Source organism: Amphiura filiformis, chromosome 6, assembly GCF_039555335.1.
Source record: "Amphiura filiformis chromosome 6, Afil_fr2py, whole genome shotgun sequence".
Classification (NCBI taxonomy): Eukaryota; Metazoa; Echinodermata; class Ophiuroidea; order Amphilepidida; family Amphiuridae; genus Amphiura; species Amphiura filiformis.
In genome coordinates this window covers 51,076,837-51,097,830 of record NC_092633.1, presented here as the reverse complement: position 1 = coordinate 51,097,830, position 20,994 = coordinate 51,076,837, and the positions used below count along the sequence as shown (strand labels likewise).

General features: G+C 35.3%; 1 protein-coding gene across 14 annotated transcripts in view; it reads right to left on the bottom strand.

Annotated features, from left to right (window-relative positions):
- Positions 1–20,994, bottom strand: part of LOC140155571 (prolyl endopeptidase FAP-like) — a 647,798-nt gene that overhangs the window by 55,530 nt on the left and 571,274 nt on the right. For 13 of the 14 annotated variants that reach the window (XM_072178462.1, XM_072178465.1, XM_072178469.1 and 10 more), the window contains one exon: positions 7,360–7,474. In XM_072178462.1, the coding sequence (XP_072034563.1) occupies positions 7,360–7,474 (115 nt within the window). Of the gene's footprint in view, positions 1–7,359; positions 7,475–19,814; positions 19,911–20,994 lie in introns of those variants that run through there. The other variant, XM_072178470.1, reaches the window with a different exon arrangement.

Here is a 20,994-nt window from a genome sequence, read left to right as displayed (position 1 = left end):
TTGAGTGGGGGGGTAAATTTTTATTGTTTTACGATTTAGAAATTAGAACACATAATTGGTTTTTAATTAATTCTACTTTTCATTAGCTCTCATTTCAAAAGCACTGATTATTTCCTCCATGCAATCCTAGGGTTTTAACACTAAGTGTATGACTAAACAATGCTCAAAATATGATATTTTCCTGTTTAATCCATAATATAGAATTTCAACATTTTTATTGTTTTAAATTTTCTTTTTTTTTTTTGGGGGGTTTAAATATTTATTGTTTTACAATTTTTGAGGGAAAGGGATAATTTCTCTTATTATTCAACCTTGTGTAATATCTCTGAATGGGCTATTTCATTTAAAATCTACCTCCCTGTGAAAAAAAATTGGCTAAATTCTTTCACAGAGAGAGTTCAATAGAATAGACAATTTTGTCACTTCCATTTTAAATACTCACTCCCGTTGTGGAAGATATAGGTAAAGCCATATACAGGGAGAGTATGACTTTCAAGTAACTAACCCTAGACAAGTCCTTTTGAAAAACTTACTCCCTCTGTGGAAGACTTTTAAATCTTCCACAGGGGGAAGAGGGATTTCAAATAGAACAGCCCAATCCATTTAAAGCTGATGTTACAAAAAAAAGCTTGATTTCAAAGGGAGATAAATTCTTCATTGTGTTAACTGTCATCAGCGTTTCTTTTAAGATTCTCCGATTTCTGACATATTACTTTCTAACTTGATGCTCTCTCAATGTGATTTCCATCATTGCATTCGCTCAATACAATTACATACATTTTGGGCATTTATAAGACGTTGCACCATAAAGATTGCAGAGCTTTAATGCTCAGCCTGCTAGCCATAAGCTTCAACATAAAAAGTACAAGTTATGAGATATTTTCTCAGAATATCAAGAGCTATCTTAAGAACCACTGAACCAATACTAGGCTTGTTTGTACTCATTTTAATGCATTTTTCATGCAGATTCCAAATATGGTAATGACAATTTCCAATTCTGAAATTTTCGAATTCAAAAAAATTTGAAACTTGTCGTCTGCAGTCGAGAGAGCGAAGCACAACTCAATTCAATGCCACAAGAATTTTATAATTAAGAGGTTGTTGATCTCAATAGTTAAATGTCACATACTTATTCATTTTGATTGTTGAGAGATTAAAAATAAAACTGCAAAATCTACCTCAATCCAGGCTGCAAACTACATGTTGCCATGTCTTTATTGTATACACCCAATTGGGATGCACAATTGCACATGTATGAATTTGGGTGCTTTATACCATAGGGATAATTTCAATGACATGTTCTTTGCAATTGGCTGCTTTTTCCTCAAAAAGTTTTTAAAATGAGTTAGATGTTTTACCACTAAAACTGTGTCATTTTACATGCTTTGGTGATGAAAAAAACACCTGTTCCACTGCCTCAACCAACCCAGATTTTGCACTTTGGGGATTCTTTTTGGCTGTGTGAAAGTAAAAACACCCATTTGTTGACAGATTGAATTTGACTGAAATTTTTTGAATTTTTTTTCTCCAGATTTTGTGATTTTTTTAAGGTCATTTACAATAGGTCTTCCCATGTGCAGAATTAGAGACAGAGAACCGGGAATCAACCGCCATCTTGATACAGGCATGGAGCAAAATTTGGGGGTATTCGGTTTACCTCGGAATGCGTTCGAGGCAATGCAAGCGCGACATGAATGATGGGCACATTTGAGATGCGACCTGCACGCGAGTACCAAGACGCTAATAATGAGACGCAGAATTGTTTTAGTTTGTCTCCGCGCACCGTCGGCAAGGACCCAAATACCCCCAATTTTATCTCAATAGCTGACGGAGCGATTGTACGAGGCGGTATAGGGAGTCCCGGTTCTCCTTCTCTAATTCTGTGGGTCTTCCAGAAAAAAATCACAGGTGTTTTTTGGGGGGCTTGTGCATTGAGCTTGAATTTTGGAAACACTGATTCTACAGCTACATGGCATTTAGAGGATCCAGTAAATAATTACAGCAGCTTTGAATCACATTAATTTGCTTGAGTGATTGCATGGAGACACCAGCCAGTAGCCTCTTAATTTAAAACCCTAATTAAGAGAATTGGTAATTAATTATATCCACTAGGTTTCCATACCACATTACTGCTGGATAACTAGGTTTTGCTAATTACTGGGGTATATAATTAACAGTATGCATTTTGGAAACGGGAGCATCTGTGGAGAAGTCCAACAATCATGTTGCAACAAATGTCAAGCATTTTTACACCACTTGTGTTACAGTATTGCTCTATGGCTGTGAGTCCTGGGTGATATCTACTGACATGATAAATAAGATCAACGCTTTTGGTGCGATGCACCCTCCCAAATTTGCAAAAGTATACAAAAAGTCCCAAAATTTAAGAATTTGCAGGTGTAACAGGGCAAAAAATCAGATTGTTAAAGCTTTTTAGGTCAAAAAAGGTCAAAATTTGGGGAAGAAAGTCCACTTTTCACAAAAATTGCTCCCCCTTGGAAAAAAGTTCATTTTTTTGTAATCAGCACCCCCCCCCAAAAAAAAATCCTGGCTATGGACCTGGATCCACTCAGACCAAAGTTGGAAATTTTGACAATTGACAACAAATAGGCCTATAACTCGGCACCTCATGTTGAAATCATCAAGTCCCTGATGTGCAAAGTTATCAACTTTTTCTATGTTCATTTTCTTATGTTTTTATTGGTTTTTACTCCCTATTTTTGTCTATATCTCAATTTCATTATTGCAGACTTTGGTCTAATTGGACTATATCGTGTCACGTGTGATATTGACATCATGCTTAACTCTCTCCATGCTGCAGACGACAAGTTTTTAAAAAAAATCAAAAATTCAAAAATTTCAGAATTGTAAATTTACATAACCATATTAGGAATCAACATGAAAAATGCATTAAAATGAGTACAAACAAGCCTAGTATTGGTTCAGTGGTTCTTAAGATAGCTCTTGATATTTTGACAAAATATCACAAAATTTGGGCTTTTTGTGTTGAAGCCAATGGCTAGCACGCAAAGCAATATGTAATGCTAATATTTTGAAGCCACTGACCCAATATAACTCGGCCTAGAAGGTCGATGGCCATTTGACATGCCACAACTAAAAATCAATCAATTTTTATAATGTATTTGTGATGGACTATGGATCACAATTGCTTAATTAATTCTTACTAATCGATTAACGGTCAATTGGAGTTATGAAATCACACATCAGCAGGTACGATACTAATATTCATCATTAGCGCTTCAAAACAATGATCAAATTATTAATTTTTTACTGATATTATATTTTTCACCTTAATTGCAGTGCATAAGAATGTTAATTTTATTTTATTTACTATTAATTTTGTTATTCTTGTGACATATTCCGTATAAGTTGCATCTGCTTAATATTTTTTGTTACTCTTGTGACAACAGAAGTTTGTTGTAGTTTGGATAGGTTCGAATCCTGTCAAGTTTTTTACTTCTTTGTTTGTCCATTTTATTTTTCACCAGTGTGGTGTAATTAGTTTCTCCCTGGTCATTTTTTATTTTGCATATTTTGTAAATAATAATGTGTTTTGTCTGTTCTGGCACTGAGCAGTCAAAGTTAAATGCAATAGCTGCCATGTGTAGCGGACTAGCTGCCATATGTAGATGAGTATATCTTTTGTATGGATTTTATGTAGTGACATGAAAGGATCTCTCTGTAAAGCAGGATTACTGAAAAGAAATACATCAAGTAAATGCACATAAAACAATTACAAAAAGCCATATTATAACATTTGCTGAGGAAGACGCCTTCAATATTTTTCAAAATTTTGGGTTTTTTTTACATAATTATAATGTACTTTATTAAACTAAAATCAAGACTCTAGGTGCTGTAGTTTAGTCACAATCAAGATTTTGAATGAAATGCAGGAACCGTCGTTTTATTATTACGATGGAAATATTAGTCGTACATGTACATGGCGACACACATAAAGGATCGTGTTGTAGCACAGCCGAATGGAGTGACATGCAATCATGACATTGGCGTTGGTAGTAAATTCCAATTTTCTTTGCTTTACCTCAGTTGATCAGTTTAAAATTAAAAAGCGACATATCTGACAGTAAAAGCTAACATTTTATAGAAATGTTATAATATCGCTCATTCTACAAAATCCGTGCCAATCCACTAAAAAAAATAGAAAAAATAAAAGTTGTTCAAAAAACCTGCTTTTTGTGTTTTTAAAAGTAAATGTATCACTACTTTCAGATGTAAAAATTGCCAACACCACTTGCATATTTTTCTTTCAGGATGTCATGATGTTTTTTAACATTAAAACTCAATGTAATGTTAGCTACGTTACCGACTATAAAATGGGCTGTTTTTACTCAATCCAAGGTCATAAAAAGCCAATTAAAGATCACTTGAGTGAAATGTAATACAGATTTCACCATTTCATAGAAGTTTTGAAGATGCATAAATGAGTGTGTAACGTAGCTCACAGTAACGTAGTTCACTGGTTTTTAATGTTTTTAATGTGATTTGCGAACGTTAGAACGTTATGTCGGTTAATTCTAATATAAATGGGGTTCGACCACTGGTAGCTTTCACATATTATTAGGAAGTACATGTAATACAAGTGCATACTATAGAATTCTGGTAACGTAGCTCACCAATCTTAACATGGTCGGTCGAAATTTCAATGTTTACAACATTTCTATGCCAAAAATGCTAGAGCATCACGATTTTTACTGTGATTTTTAAAACCTATGAGTGTTTCCTTTCAAAAACCGCAAATTACATTGATACCTCTGTTTTACTTCTTTCCAATAACGTGTGTTAAAAAGGGTAACGTAGCTCACAGCGTTTTGGTGGAAAGTGCAATTTATTTTAGAATTACACAAAGACATTTTAATCACTAAAAATAATGTTGATAAACAATATGATGGTGCGTTATCTAATTAAAAAACAACAAATATGTAAAGAAATCGCATTTATTCAAAGAAAATATTTAGGGTTAGATGTGACACTTGAGCTGTGGAAACGCATTTTTAGCGATTTTTGAGCCTTTGCAAGGGTTAATCAGGCTGAAGAAAGCATTTAAAGTATGGAAAACTATATATGTCCGTGTAGATCTCGTTGAGTTCTACCAGAAAAACAACATATTTGATGCCCTAAATGCTCGACAAAGTTTTTGTGGACCAAAGAATGGAAAAAAGGCTATTGGCACCGGATTTTGTAGAATGAGCGATATTGCTATAAAGCAATATTTATTGTAACATTTCCATCAAAATAATTTTGTATTTCTTTTCCACAAAATGTCAATTTGCACTATCAGATATATGCCCTTTTTTAATTAGAACCAAACAAATAAAGAATATTCCAGCGCCGATGTTACTAATGCGTTTCACTCCATCGGTCATAACTGAGATTGGTTATCTTGGTGTGTTATAAACATATTGCACATCATGTACGTACAGTGTTATGAACATCACTTAAGAGTTTGACTAATACTTCAATCATATGAATTTCAAAAAATTAAAAAATGTCTTATTAAAACATTTTATTCAAAATCTTCGATTTTATCACCAATACAGCACATACCTAAAGCCTTGCTTTTTACAATTGTGTAAAAATCAGAATTTTGAAACAAAATCAAGGTCATCCTCCCTGAAAAATGTTAAAATAATTATTGCTTTAAGTAGTCATTAAATGGAAAGTAAAAGGTTATTGAAATGGGCTATTCCATTTAAAATCCACACTACCCCTGTGGAGGTTTGTGGAAATATCTTCCACAGGGGGAGTATGAATTTCAAATGGAATTGACATTAGCAGCTCCATTTGAAACTCACTCTCCCTCAGCAGAAGATTCAGGTTGAATCTTTCTTAGAGGGTGTATGAAATTCAAATGGCGCTGCCTAATGTGTTCATTCCATTTTAAATTCATACTCCCCTGTGGAGGATATTTCCAAAATCTTCCACAGGGGGCGTGTGGATTTTAAATGGAATAGCCCAAATATACGAGTTCATTAATGAATGTAGTGAAGATTGGAGAGATGAAGATACAGGAATAGCGTGATGAATAATAGATTCAATAATGCAATGAAAAGAAGACACAGTACTTAAACCATTACAGAGTATCAATTAAGTTACACATTCATGAATAAAATATATCTGTACTAGGGTTGGGCAATATCAGATATACAATGAGCATTATATTTGTAACATTTATAACTGCCCAATGTTATGGCATAGATTGTATTGAATATTGCGCAGAAAGTGTATTGAATATTGCGCAGAAAGCTGAATCTTGGTCAGCGATTCAGTTACCACAATAGGAATTGCTTTATTCCATGTGGAGGTAACTGGATCGCTATACCAAGATTCAGGTCGCAGCGAATATTGCAATATCAAATAAAATGTATGTAATTTGAAATATGATGCAATCTGATGATCTAAGTATAAAGCATTCTGATTGGCTGATGTAAGTAGTACACAAGTGGAATAACAGCCAATCATGGAGCAATAACAAAGTCACATGAATCATATGCAAATTATCCTGCTAGTCTTTTCCATCTTAGGCTAGAGCTGGGTTGTATCTGACTCTTGTTTGCTATTGCCCAAGCCTAATACATTTTGATCAGTAGCCTCTAAACTTTGGTACTGCCCAAGCCTAGTACATTTGAGAAATGTCCTCTAATAACCACACTTGATGACATTTAACCAACCAAACCAACCAAGTAACTGATATAAAACAACACACAGTATGTGACTTGAGATGATAATATTAAATTAAATTGATACATTCCCGGTGGGTTCAGTTTGTATTTAAAGGTAGGACGTATGACCGTTCCAGGATTTGAAAATGACCCCTATTTCACGGGGAATCGAGGACATTTGCAGCAATTTTACCCCCTATTTTGCGCGAAAACAAGGACAATTTGCCCCCAAATACCTCCCCTTATTTTTATCATTTTGAGGACACATTTTCATTTCACCCCCTTATCACGAGGAATCAAAGACATTTTTCCGAAATAAATACCCCTATTTTTACCATTTCAAGGACGCTTTTGAGTTTTACCCCTATTTCACGGGGAAATGAGGACAATAACGAAAACTGTAGCAGTAAAACGCTGACGAAAGTCTTAGTAATGCACCCTATTTTTCATTTCAAGGACAATTTTGCTCCAAAACACCCCTAATTTGGACAATCATGAACAATTTTGTCCTCGAAAATTCATGGACATTTCTTGAAAAGTACCCCTAATTGAAACCATCATGCGTACACATTGTCAGTGAAGACTGAACCCACCGGGGATACATTATTAGAATATTTTTTTCTATTTATTTAAAAAACACAGTCCGAGATGTACCCACCTGGCGTTATGATATAAACAGCTACAACAATAAGCCCACAGATACCCAAGATTACTAGTAGCGAGATGACAATACCCTTCCAGTTTTTTGATTCGGTAGAACCACCAACCAATTCCTGTAAAAGAAAAAATATGAAGTAAGAATCATTAGTTTATTATTATTAACACCATAATATTGTGATCATTGTCCATCATAAGCAGCATCATTATCAATTTTTAATTACTTATTCAAAAGATATCTTACTTCTTAATATAACAAAAGAATAGACACTAAAATGCTCATTTTTAACGATTAAAATGAATTTCATAATTAACAAAAATATTTTGGAAGTGTATCGTAGGAAAGGACTACATGTAGTGTTTTTTCGATTCAGAAAATGAATTTCAATTCAATTCAGATTCAATTCTTATTTTATAAAATCATTTTGATGCAATTTCAATTCAATTCTTCTCTGGTTTAAATCATTTTGATTCAATTTCAATTCAATGCATTGAAATTGACTGCTAATCAATTCCAATTCATACCATTTGAATTCAATTCATATTCAAATTCAATTCGTATTACCAACACTGATACATTTTACTGGGCATTTGGCTAAAAGCAGTTCAGGGAGAAAGTTGATTCTAACTGATAAGCTGACAATACAGGTGAAATGGCAGAATCAAAATACATGTTGTATGCATTTTCGATCAATGAATTGAATTGAATTGAACTGAACAAAAAACACATTTCGATTCAATGCATTGAATTGAATTGAAAAATGGCCAAAATCAAATTCAATAAAATTCCTATTCCAATGCATTGAAATAACACTGGAAAGGATCCATTTTAATTTTGCAAGGCATGTTACATAACAAAAGATCTGTTTACATAATAATTTTTTCATTTGAAAGATGACATTTAACAATAAATAATACAATATGACAAGTTACAACATGAACATATGACATCAATGTAAAACACTATGTATATTGAGCCCTGCCCGCAGGATCCACAGCACAGATTAATATGAATTATTGTAGTAATGTTGTTGCAAAATATTTTAAAAATTGATGTTGAACTATATCAAAATCATTCGCTAATGTATATTTTGTTTACTTTGGGTTGGCTGCAAAATTATTGTCATAATGAAATGGTAATAATTTCAAGCAATATATATTATTACCAATGAAGCAAGAGGCAACTGATCTGATTTAACAATACACCAACATGTCCTTGTTCATTTGCATAGCAGTGACTTTTTCACAGGGGAGCAAAAAAGGGGGGTAAGGCAACTTTCAAGGGGGGAATGGGATAAAAAGTACACAAAAAGCATACATATTTTAAATATCAGGGCAGCCAGCATCCCACAGGGGGCAAAACTTCTCGGGGGAGGGGGTAGCCCCCTTTGGATATACCACTTAGAATAAAGGTGAAAGGGAGGGGAGGTAGAGAGGGATACAGAGAAAGAGAGAAAGAAAGACAGCAGATGAAAGCAGACAGAGGGTGGCATGGGGAGGTACAAAGACAGTCAGAAACACAGGGACAGATAGATGATGCTGTATTTGCAAGAACTTCACTGGCTCCATGAGAAGCAGAGAATTTCATATAAAATCATTCTTTACGTGTTCAAATGTCTGCATGGATATGGACCAAATTATCTCATTGAATCAATTTCATTGTACAATTCGTCCCGGCTTGCGTTCTGCAACGGACACTACACATTTATCTCTGTACCAAAATTCAACCCTAAAGGCCTGAAATAAGCTTTCGACACGAGTTTTTCTCTCACTGCATCTGCACTTTGGAACTCACTTCCATCTGAACTCCATTCTGCTGTTTCTCTGCAAAGTTCCAAGAAAGGTCTCAAAACCTTTCTGTTCCCACAATGATCTGGCTGCTTTGTTTCAGTTTGCTATTGTTTTGTTTTTCCTTTCAAATGTTTTGTTTTCCATCTTGGCTCCGTGGTCTTTATGAAATGGGCTGGCGCCCTATAAATGCCTTGTATGCTATATGTGACCGTACAGCATGAATGAGCCGTAAATGTCCTAAATTACAGTATAAAATGTGCATGAAGGTCATATTCATCGGTACCTCAAGTTGGCGCGACATCTATCTCATTTGATAGTCAAACACCAATCAATAATCCTATTGTTGAAGTGGATAATAAGCTTCTACCTTAGATGGCTATGGAATTTTTAATAGGTCTGGTCTTTGTTTGCTTTGGCTAAATCCTGTTCAAGTGGTGGGTTACCAGGCATTGTATTTTGTATAGGTATGTATAACCAACAATTAACAATGAGAGAACTTTCTTGAACCTCGTTGACTTGGGGATGATTTGAAATGACCGCCAATTATGACTGTTTGATATTTATTGCCCATTAATGTGGAAAAAGAGACACATGTAGAAACGGAAAAAAGCTACCATTTTGTTGAAGGAGCAAAGTTCAACAAACCATAACCCCGCTTCTGGATATCGTTTGAAGTCAAATGATATACCATACCATTTTAAAGCTTATGATGTATATTTTATGTATATATAATGTAAATTGACCAGGGGAGGAATTTACGGCTCATTCGTTGTGTACAGTCACATATATGAAATCGCACCTCAGGGACGATGAGTTGCATTAATTATCTCTTACGCTCACATTTCATCAGAGTATCAGGTGTAGCTCAGTTTCCTATCATCCATTAACCAAACTTATATCTACAGCTTTGATCAACAATCATCACATACCCAGACTGAGAATGCAATCCTTTTAATAATCCCATCGATGACAACTATTTTATTTGCTTGACCACTATATGAAGCTACTAGTTACCTCTACATCAATGTGGTGCCTAAATACTTAAATAAAGTTGTGTTCACATTTTGACTTACACCCGGTGTAAATTTACGCTAACATTGATAAAAATTCCACTAATATTTTTGCTACTCCTACCGTGTGTCCACACCTAGCCTACTCCTAGCACTACGCCGACCAGTTCCACCAAGCATTCACTTCTGGTCGGCATAAATATCGGCTACTACTTCCGGTGTTTCCGTGACCTTTTTCAACTACTGTAATGTCTTAGTTCCAACCAACAAAAAGTCAAACTTACACTGGGTGCTAGGAGTAGCAGCGTTCACACCCGGGCGTTCACATTGCAACTTACGCCTGGCGGAGGTTGCACCCAGCTCGCCAGGCCGTATGTCTGACTGAATTTACGCTGACCATCATTCACACTGCCACTACTCCTGGCAGTGCCTACTGCTACTCCTAACAACTTGCGCCGACCAAGTTACGCCGGGCGTACGTCTGACAATGTGAACACAACTTTAAGACATAACATTTCTATACAGCCTTGTTCAGTATAAAACATCATCATTGTGGCTATCATCGATGTTACCATCATCATTATCATCACCATTATTGTTACCATCATCATCTTTTATCATTATCATCATCGTCACAATTCCTAGCACATACCATAATATACATCTTAGATCTTGCACATATATAAGTTTAAAAAGGTTAAGGTATGAGATATGCACAACCTCAAATCACTGCACATCTGGGATATTAAGGATATAAAAATTCATTTATTCCTCCACGGCAAATTTCCATGAAAATGCATTGATGTGCTGCATAATAAATCTGCTATAATGCCCGGAGGGGGCACTCACATGTGTTTCTAAAGGTGGTAGGGGAATGTGCGGTGGTCAAGTTTTCCTTTTTCAGGCTTCCTGGTGGTTCCCGAGGACCCATCAGTTCTTTAGCATCACCTTGGGTAAAACTCTCATAATTGCAGCCCTGACATTTTGACAAATTGTGGAATTTCTTAACTCCACAGCATATAATTTGGCCCAATTTTAGTTCACCAGACCCCCAAAAATCTTGAAATATCAGTTCAAAATGCAGGGTAAATGCCCTATTTTGACCGAAATTCAATGATCAATTCCCTAAGTTGGGCGCCAGATGCCGCACACCCCTATCCAAATTTAAGTTGAGTGCCACAGACTTTGATGAGGGGATATTTGCTCAATTTCCATAAAGTGTACAATAGTTTTGAAAACAGGTTTAACCCTATGAGACCTACCTGCCTATTGGTCAAAAAGAAGTTTTTATTGTCAATTAGAAGCTATTAGACCAATCAACAACATTGTTAGAATAATTTCCCCATGCAAAAAAATTGGGGTGAATTATTTGCAAAGCTCCAATCTGATTGGTGATTAAAATGAATATATCACGTAATTGACCAATCAGAGGCAATGTTAGATCGGCAGGTAGTGCTCAGGGGGTTAAGCAACTGGGGACTATTATTTACTGCTTTGATAACTAGTACTGGATGAAATAAAATATTGAACGGATGGCCACCGGTTCCTCCAATTCACAATTTAATCACGTAAGTTCGTAATTCCCATGTTCCTGCACTTAAAAGCTTCCTTCATTTTGTCTTTCAACTACTGGCCTCAAACCCTCTTCCCAACAGGACGTTGGTGTCACAAGTGCCGTTGTTTTAATTTCCGAATACAAGACCAAAGAATAATTCACCATATTTACATACTCTTGAGAGCACAGAGAAATCAATGACCATCTTTTAATAGCTGGTGGTATTTATTTAATCAACTAGTCAATATATTGTCTGACTTGGTTTAGCATCCAAAATTTCATTAGGCAAATTGAAATTTGGGTTCAGCCTAGGTTGATATCTGCATCAAGCACACACATAGCCTACATAATAAACCAAAGCATACTTATTTTGTTTTCAGCAATGCAAATCCCACCATGAGATGCTTCAAACGTTGACATAGAATTTTTTTTTCTGTTCATTTCTTAATTTTCAAGCCAAAATTTCAACCAAATTTTTCTCAGTGGCCGTCTACCTGCACCAGGGAGAATAGAGGAAATCCCTAATCAGGAAAATTTCCACTCCATTTAAAATACACACTGCACTCCCGACTGCACTCCCCCTGTGGAAGCTTTTGGAAATATCTTCCACAGTAGGAGTATGAATTTCAAATGGAATGAACACATTAGGCAGCCCCATTTGAATTTCATATACCCTCTGAGAAAGATTCAACATGAATCTCCTACAGAGGGAGGTCAAATGTCAAATAGAGTGGGTTAATGTGTTAATTCCATTTGAAATTCATACTCCCCCTGTGAAAGATATTTCCAAAATCTTCCACATGGGTAGTGTGGATTATAAATGGAATAGCCCAATTTTGGACTACACACTAAAAACTACGGGGTTATATTTTCCGTGGTCATTTTGAATTGACCACGTTTGGGGTTGTTTTGACCCCGTAAGGGGGTTGTACTGTTTTAATTTGACCACATTCACGAGGTCATTTTAACCACGACGAACGTGGTAAAAAACCTCGGGGTCATTTTGCCGACACTGTCGCGCATTGATATCAGTTTCAATGTTCAGCTTTGAAAATCTCAATTCATAAATGAGTTTAAACATGAGCTGCAATTAATGTTTTTTGATTATTAAATATAGCTAATTTTTTGACCGACGTTGCCCAATTTTACAACTTTATAATGACTTGCATTTCGGAAACTATTTGCACGTAGGCCTACGGTGTGCATCGGCTTCCCGCGTCACATCAGCGCCATATTTGTTCTGATTGTGCAGCCTTGTGCGGATTGTTGTGTGTCTGCATGATGGAATATGAAAAGTTGAGGAAAGTGAGACTGCAAGGATGCATAGACCCATGTCTATGAACGCAGATTCGGACAATTTCATGCTGTCGTGGCCGGATGTCTTGGCTGCAGTTATTATAAGCTTACATATCAATGATATCATGTAAGCTTATAATGCGTGAACTGTCATGAGGCGCGAGGCGTATCAGTGTGATACACAGATGCATTATGTATAAATTTGCTGTTTATGTAATGCTAGTGTGCAGAGACACACTTATGTCCTGGTGGGACCAGCAATATCAATACCATCCATCGCATCATACTAACAAAATCCAAACAACCCCTAAATGTGGTTATTGAGTAACCCTATTATATAAACAACCCTTTCAAATGGGTCATTTCATTTGACCCCGAAATGTTGTTATATTTTGACCCCAATGGGGTTACATTTTGACCCAAATACGTGGTCATTGAAATGACCACAGCCAATGGGGTCAATATTGAATAACCCAAATAAGGCAACCCTTTTTTCATTTGACCCCGAAATGTGGTAATATTTTGACCCCAATGGGGTTACTATTTGACCCAAATACGTAATCATTGCAATGACCCTGATCAATGGGGTCAAAATGACCCCGTCCGTGGTATGGTGTTTAGTTGATAACTATGCTGGGGTCAAAAATGACCCCGTTTGGGTCATTTTTTGACCCCGTAGTTTTAAGTGTGTATTGCAGTTACAATTTTGGGCAAATATTTAAGGTTTCTTCTCCCACATAAACAATTCTGGTGTCACCACTGGCTTTCATATTTTGAGCTGCTCATAAAATGATATCAACACTGATTATGTACAAGTATTGAGCACTGTCAACATTAGGCTATTCCAGTTGAAATCCATACACCCCCTATGGAAGACATGACCTTAATCTTTAAAACGGGGGGTGTAGATTTGAAATAGAGTCACTCATTCAGGTAACCCATTTGAAATTCACACTCCCTGTGTGGAAGATAAGGATCATGCCTTCCATACGGAAGTGTATGGATTTCATACAGAATATCCCTAATATTAGATTCAGCATTCCCAGTGTTTAATTTTTTTCAAATTTATTAATTTTCTGCATTATTATAAAAAAAAGCAAAACAAATTTCAATATTTATTTCCTTCCTTTATTCAAATACACATTCTTTCACAATATGCTGCAATTAAATCCTATATATTGTAATAATAGTACCATCAATAGGAGTAATAATAAAGACATGCCAACATAGAGAGAATAAAAGCAAATTCCGTCTTCTTTCTAGTTAATTACCTTATGATCAATGCAATACTTTCACATCAAAAGGTCTTTTAAGGACTGACTTATTGCAGTAGTAACTACGCTAGTGAAATGAAAAAATTATTGGCATTCTAAGTACTTGTCAATGCAAAATTATGAAACATGATCTTTATCCATGGCATTGTCTTTTTTAAAGACAGTTCTTGTTAAATATGAATTGTTTCACCCTAATTGTTATTATTTTTCCAATGTCTATGACCAGTTAATCTACAACATGAGTACCATAATGTATTTTCATTATATACCTTGGGAGCTTATATCATTGAGAGTTTACAGCACGAAGGACCAAACGGTTATTATAGCTGCCACATGTGAGATGCAAAAAATATAGAATACAGATATTGTCAAATGTCTATATGGCAGCTATTGCAAATGGAGCTTAGGAAAGGACATTGGGCTATTCCATCTAAAATTCACACTCCCCTGTGGAAGATTTTGGAAACATCTCCCACAGGGGGAGTATGAATTTCAAATAAAATGAGCACATTAATCTACTCTTTTTGAAACTCACCCTCCCTCTGTGGAAGATTCAGGTTGAATCTTTCTCAGAGGGTGTATGACAATCAAATCAGGGGCGCTCTGCACTCGGCACCTGACTTTGTGTGTCTTGAGCCGCCCGTGGCAGCGGCGGTGGGTCAGCGCCTCTATTGAACATTCCTGGATCCGACCCTGCAAATGGAACTTCTAATGTGTCTATTACATTTGAAATTCATACTCCCCTGTGGAAGATATTTCCAAAATCTTCCACAGGGGTAGTGTGATTTTAAATGGAATAGCAGGACTGATTTCAGAATTGAATGTATGAGGAAAACCATAGAAAAAACCTGCAGACCTGCAGAATTCTGATCTGCAACAATAAGCTGGTTTACAGGTTTTGTCCCGGAGAACCTTTCTAACAGCACTTCTGATTGGTTCATTACAAGATATATTCATCTGAATGACCAATTAAAATACAGCTTCTAAATATTTAGGCTAAACCGAGAATAAACTCACGGGAGCAGAGACCCGGGAGCAGATATAGCATAAATTGATTCCAGAATGCAGTCAATAATGATTCATTAGTGAAAATACCACTTAATGAGAACAAAAAATGCAATTAATTACACCAGGGAAGATATTAAGCAGCTACATGCAGAGTCCAGACAACAGTATAAACCTTAGAGTAAAAAAGCAGATGACCTCCTCGCTTGCGGATTTTCTTCAAAAATCACGCAATTCAGAAAGAAACACAGAAAAACAGTTTTGCTAAGAGAAAAAAAAAGCAAAATTAATAAAAAAATATCTTTTTAATGAACTAACTAATAAAATGCGCTTCAAAATTCAACATTAATAAAGTGAAATAAAGTTAATATAATTTCACTATAGGTCCTATATTTTGATCTTAGAATCGTAAAAATCATAGTCTTTTTTGTGAAAATTTTATCATCGCAAAATTAAAATTTACAAAGCGGAAAAAGCAGAATTTGACATTTGTAACACAGAAAATTTTACCTTTATCTTAGAGTTCCCATTAAGAGAGACCTCTTCCTGTGAGAGATGCAAATATCAAATTAACTGCATTGCTGCAATATGATATATGGACAAAAACGTCTCAAAATGTCATTTATATAAGGCTATTTATATCCAAAGCTTTATACAAAACGTTGACTATTATCATCATTATTAAAAATGAAACTGCTTTATAAGGCAAGTTTTAACAGTAACAAATGAATGAGGTCAGATATATAATTTAGCACGACATATATCCTTTGTCAGGTAATATTTTTATGTGCAGTTAAATTGTAATATTTGAAATTATGAAAGCCTTAAGGGATCTAAAATGAGCGTTTATTGCGTTTCGACAGTATTTTTTGTGGGACATGAGAGTACCTCAGACCTATCAAATTGCATTCTGAATACTGAAACATGTCTTTCTGATATCAAATAATTTTCATTTTTGAAAATCACAATATAATACAAATTTTATGACAAATTATAAAAATTTGATATTTGTCAAATTTTGATATATAACAGTCCTCGGTAAATTATATAAATCTAATGACATATTCTTAAAGTGTATGTAGCAGGGAGGAAAAGCCGACGGTCAATTGAAAATTTTGACCTTTCATATTGAAGATATGGATTTTTTCCCAAAAAGACCTAATTTTTTTTTGTGTTTTGGGAAAAAATATCCATATCTTCAATACGAAAGGTCAAAATTTTCAATTGATCGTCGGCTTTTCATCCCACCTACATACACTTTAAGTATAAATCATCAGATTTATAAAGTTTACTTCAAGTACTGTTAAATATCAAAAATATCAATTTTAATGATTTGCCATAAAATGTGTATTAAATAGCGAATTTCAAAAAATCAAAATTATTTGATATCAGAATGACATTCTTCGTATTCAGAATGCAATTCGATATCTCTGATGTGCTCTAATGTCCCACAATAAATACTATCCAAACGTTCATACCCCAGCCCTTAAGCCAAACTAAAATTATGGTTAAATGAAAGAAAACTCAACCACTTAACTGTGGTGCTCTATGATGGGGGATTTGAAGTCATAATTATGATTTTAATTCAAACTTGTTCTGTTGTCCTAAAAACTCTATGAATTTGGCTGAATCCATGACAAATATGCCAAAACAAGAACTGTCTTTAAAAAAGACAATGCAATGGAAGAAGATCATGCTTCATAATTTTCAGGTTTGAAGAAAATTGACCAAACTCATTTTAAAAGATTGTACATTATCATGATCTTGCTATGCACCTGGGTGATTACCGGGCTAGTGTCTAAAATATATGCCTTGTGAATAATAAATAATAGATCAAAGTGATGCAACACTATCCGATCCAAGAAAATACTCAACTAGAAACCTACTTTTGTACAACTTAAAAAATATGTCACAAACCTCTCTACATGCACGAGTTAAAACTAGTCCATATACTGAGTAAGAGTACCCTTTCAGAATACTGACAAATAAACTTTCTTTAATGCCCTACATGCTAGTCATCATACGCTTCAACATAAAAAATCCCAAGTTTTGAGACATTTTCTCAAAATATCAAGAGATATCACTAGAACCACTGAACCAATACAAGGCTTGCTTGTACTCATTTTAATGCATTTTTCATGCTGATTCCAAATATGGTCATGACAATTTACAATTCTGAAATTTTTGAATTAAAAAAAAAATTGGAAACTTGTCATCTGCAATCGACACCCACATGAAGAAGGTTAAAATTAAATTTTCACACACTCTATTATGATATCAAAATATTTACTGCCATTAATTTTTCACAAACTTCACTTCTACCATGCTGCAATAAAGACACTCCAACCTTAGTATGATGACATTGGTATTATATAGGCTGTACTTTCCCAACAATATTGTGCTGGATTATAAAATATACAGAAATTAAGTCTGATTACCGTTACAAATATTCTTGTTGAAATGGCAGTGTTCGTCTGTGATATTCGTGACTTGGAGGCCCTAATTTGGCAAATGGAACTTAGTGGATAGACAAATCTAGGCATGCATGCATGATTTATTTCTATTAACAAAATTGGATTGTATCCTCCCCTATTTTCTCTTCTAACATTGACGAAATAATTTGATATACAATGTTTGAAATTTTGTTATTGCTCCAGCTAGCATGCAAGTAATAATGGAACCGATATCATACTGATCTTATTATATGTCTACCATTTGAGGAATATATCATTATACTTGTATGCCGGAGGGGGGGGGGGTACTTGAATTAGGGGTGTGTCGCTGGAACTCAGAAACCCCTACCCATATTTAGTGATATTTTTACCTTTAAAAAATTGCCGATTTGACAGTTTTTGACAATTTTTCTCAAATTGTGACCCATGTTTAGGGATTTGTTTCTAAAATCGGGGCCAATGTTTGATATTTTACCTAAATTTTGACCAATTGTTTTCAAATCGGAACCCATGTTTAGGCATTTTATTGTAAAAAAAGAGCGACCCATTAGAGTGGTACATCCTCGTATACCTTATATACGTGAGTATCCCCCCGGTTTGTATGTTTTAACACTATTATGAGGTAATAGTACATTAGGGTTTATCCAATAATATGTTGCCATTAGGTTTACGTTTGAATGACCGATTTAATCAAATCACAGTCGAGACTTGGATAGCCAATTTGTAACATTAAAACATCTTGTAATGACTGCCCCTGGATGGGGGACCCAGGATAAGAAGCCTTGGGATGACTGCCAGAATGTTTAGTTTCATAACCTCTATTCTTAAACAGCTGTTGTTTTTTCCTTTAATTTCATTGGTTTTATGAGACAAGAAAAGTACACTATTGAAATGCGATTTGCATGCATCCTTTGCGTTCAAATAACATGGTATGTGCGGCATTATGCGCAGTGATCTCGCACGACAGTGCTGTGCAAAATTGGATTTGTCAATTCCGTGCACAGGAGTGACTGCTTGAACTTGATAACAATGACCATAAAATTATCATGGATCCTCGTTTTGCTTTTCGAAACCACCCTAAATCTGTGTTTTCTTTCATGTGGATGCTTACAAATATAATTCAGAATTATATTTGTAAGCATCCACATGAAAGAAAACACAGATTTAGGGTGGTTTCGAAAAGCAAAACGAGGATCCATGCGGATCCGCGATTAGGGTCTCAAAACACTCATTTTACTGGAAGAAGGGGTGTTTTTTTTTTAAAGAACGATCCTCGCTCAAAGGAGAATTTTGTGGTGATCCTCTTTTTATGACATTTCTTCAGTAGATATCCACGAAAAAAGCTTATTCCCAAAATTTCAGTTGATTCCGATTTTGCATTTGCGAGTTACGCATGATTATGTCTATTACACTGCTCCAGAGGCCACTGCTGTATTTTGTTCTGGTATACCAGAATGAAATTCAAATTTGGAGATATTTTTGCTAAACAAATTAATCTGCAAGAAATATTTGGTACATAAATATTATGTAGCCAGAGGTATATCCAGTGGTATAAAAATCTTTTTTTGTGAAAAGTGGGGGGATGAGGCTGTGGATCACGAAATGCCCTTTTAAAGGACAAACAAACATGTCAGATAATCAATTTTCCTACTTAGATCATTGGATTGTACGTTTACAGTTATGGAATTGCCCTCGATGTTAAAGTACGTCTTTATGGATTTAACCTAAGATAATAAGTCAATAATAATAATAATAATAATAATAATAATAATAAGTCAATAGCCAAAACCCCTGTCGGCATATATTCCAGTACATATTAGATGCACATGTACTGGACTAATAATAACATTGTTTATCTCTAGACAACAGCACCTGGGGTCCAACCATATTGATATTTCATCGTCAGAAATTGTTAACGACTACCTAGCCAATGGCTCATAACACTATCAAGTTCAAATATAATAACAGAGAAAAACAATAAGATGATCAAACTAGCACTTGCTGTAATTGAATGATGGTTTTAGTTTGAACATTTCCTACCAACAACACATAGTATTATCATCTTGACCAACCTGATATTCAGCTGCTGCCCCCTTCCCAGCCGCCGTACCACCACGAGCAACTCCCGTACCAGCCCCGCCGGAGATCATCATCAAACGACACAATAGATGTACAGCTGCATTAGTGGTTTTCTATTATTCTAAACCATATCGTTTCTGTAGTATGCAGGTATGTAACATAACCTACTAAAGTATTACTATATGAAGGGCATACTCATTAGCTGGAATCAATATCCAGCCTAAATGAATGGGCTATTTGTGTTGAAATCCATACACCCCCTGTAGAAGACATAATCTTCGACACAGGGAGTGTGATTTTCGAATGGGGTTACCTAAATAGGGGGTGTATGGATTTTAACTGGAACAGCCAAATATATATACCTATATATGTGCCTTCAGCTTACATTACCTAAGCTTATCTAATTTTGGACAGATGTGTAATGCATCAGATCCTATTGATTCCGTTCGGGACTGGAAGCTTATTGGGAAAGCTTTAACGTGATAAACATCCTATGCCATTTACTAAATTCAACGAAAGTTACCAACTGACATTAAAGTCTTATACGTTCATGTTAAAGAGGAAGTCCCGTCAGAGCAGTTCTTCTGGGGTGAAGCAAACCTGCCTGGTTATCAAATTAATCAGTGACAAAGTTGTCTCTGAATTTGACATGTACTAATTGATGCAATAACATTAAAACATCAATTAGCACCTGGCAAATTCAGAGATAACCTTGTCACTGCTTAATTTGATAACCAGGCAGGTTTGGTTCACCCCAGAAGAACTGCTTTGATGGGGCTTCCTCTTTAAATGTACTATTAGGCTACAGACTTGTAAGCATGCTATTTTTAAATCTTGTATTCAAACAATTATCATTTGTAATAAATGTTTCATTATTTTTACTGATTTGATTAAGGGACAATCAATTGTAATAAATGTTTCATTATTTCAAGTGATTTAATTAAGGGAGAGCTGGTTTTAATTAATGAATGTAATGAACAGACTGTAACTTAATGTCAATCATGATCAGTCTCTTTAGTTCCATTATATCAAGCATTACCCCCAATCCGGCTTGTAATGTGGGAGGGGGGGGGAATCAGCCTGGATTGTCAAAAAATAAAATGGATTGCCACCAACATATAGTTGAACCATGATACATGCATGTGCAAGCTAACACAACACAAACTTGCCTAT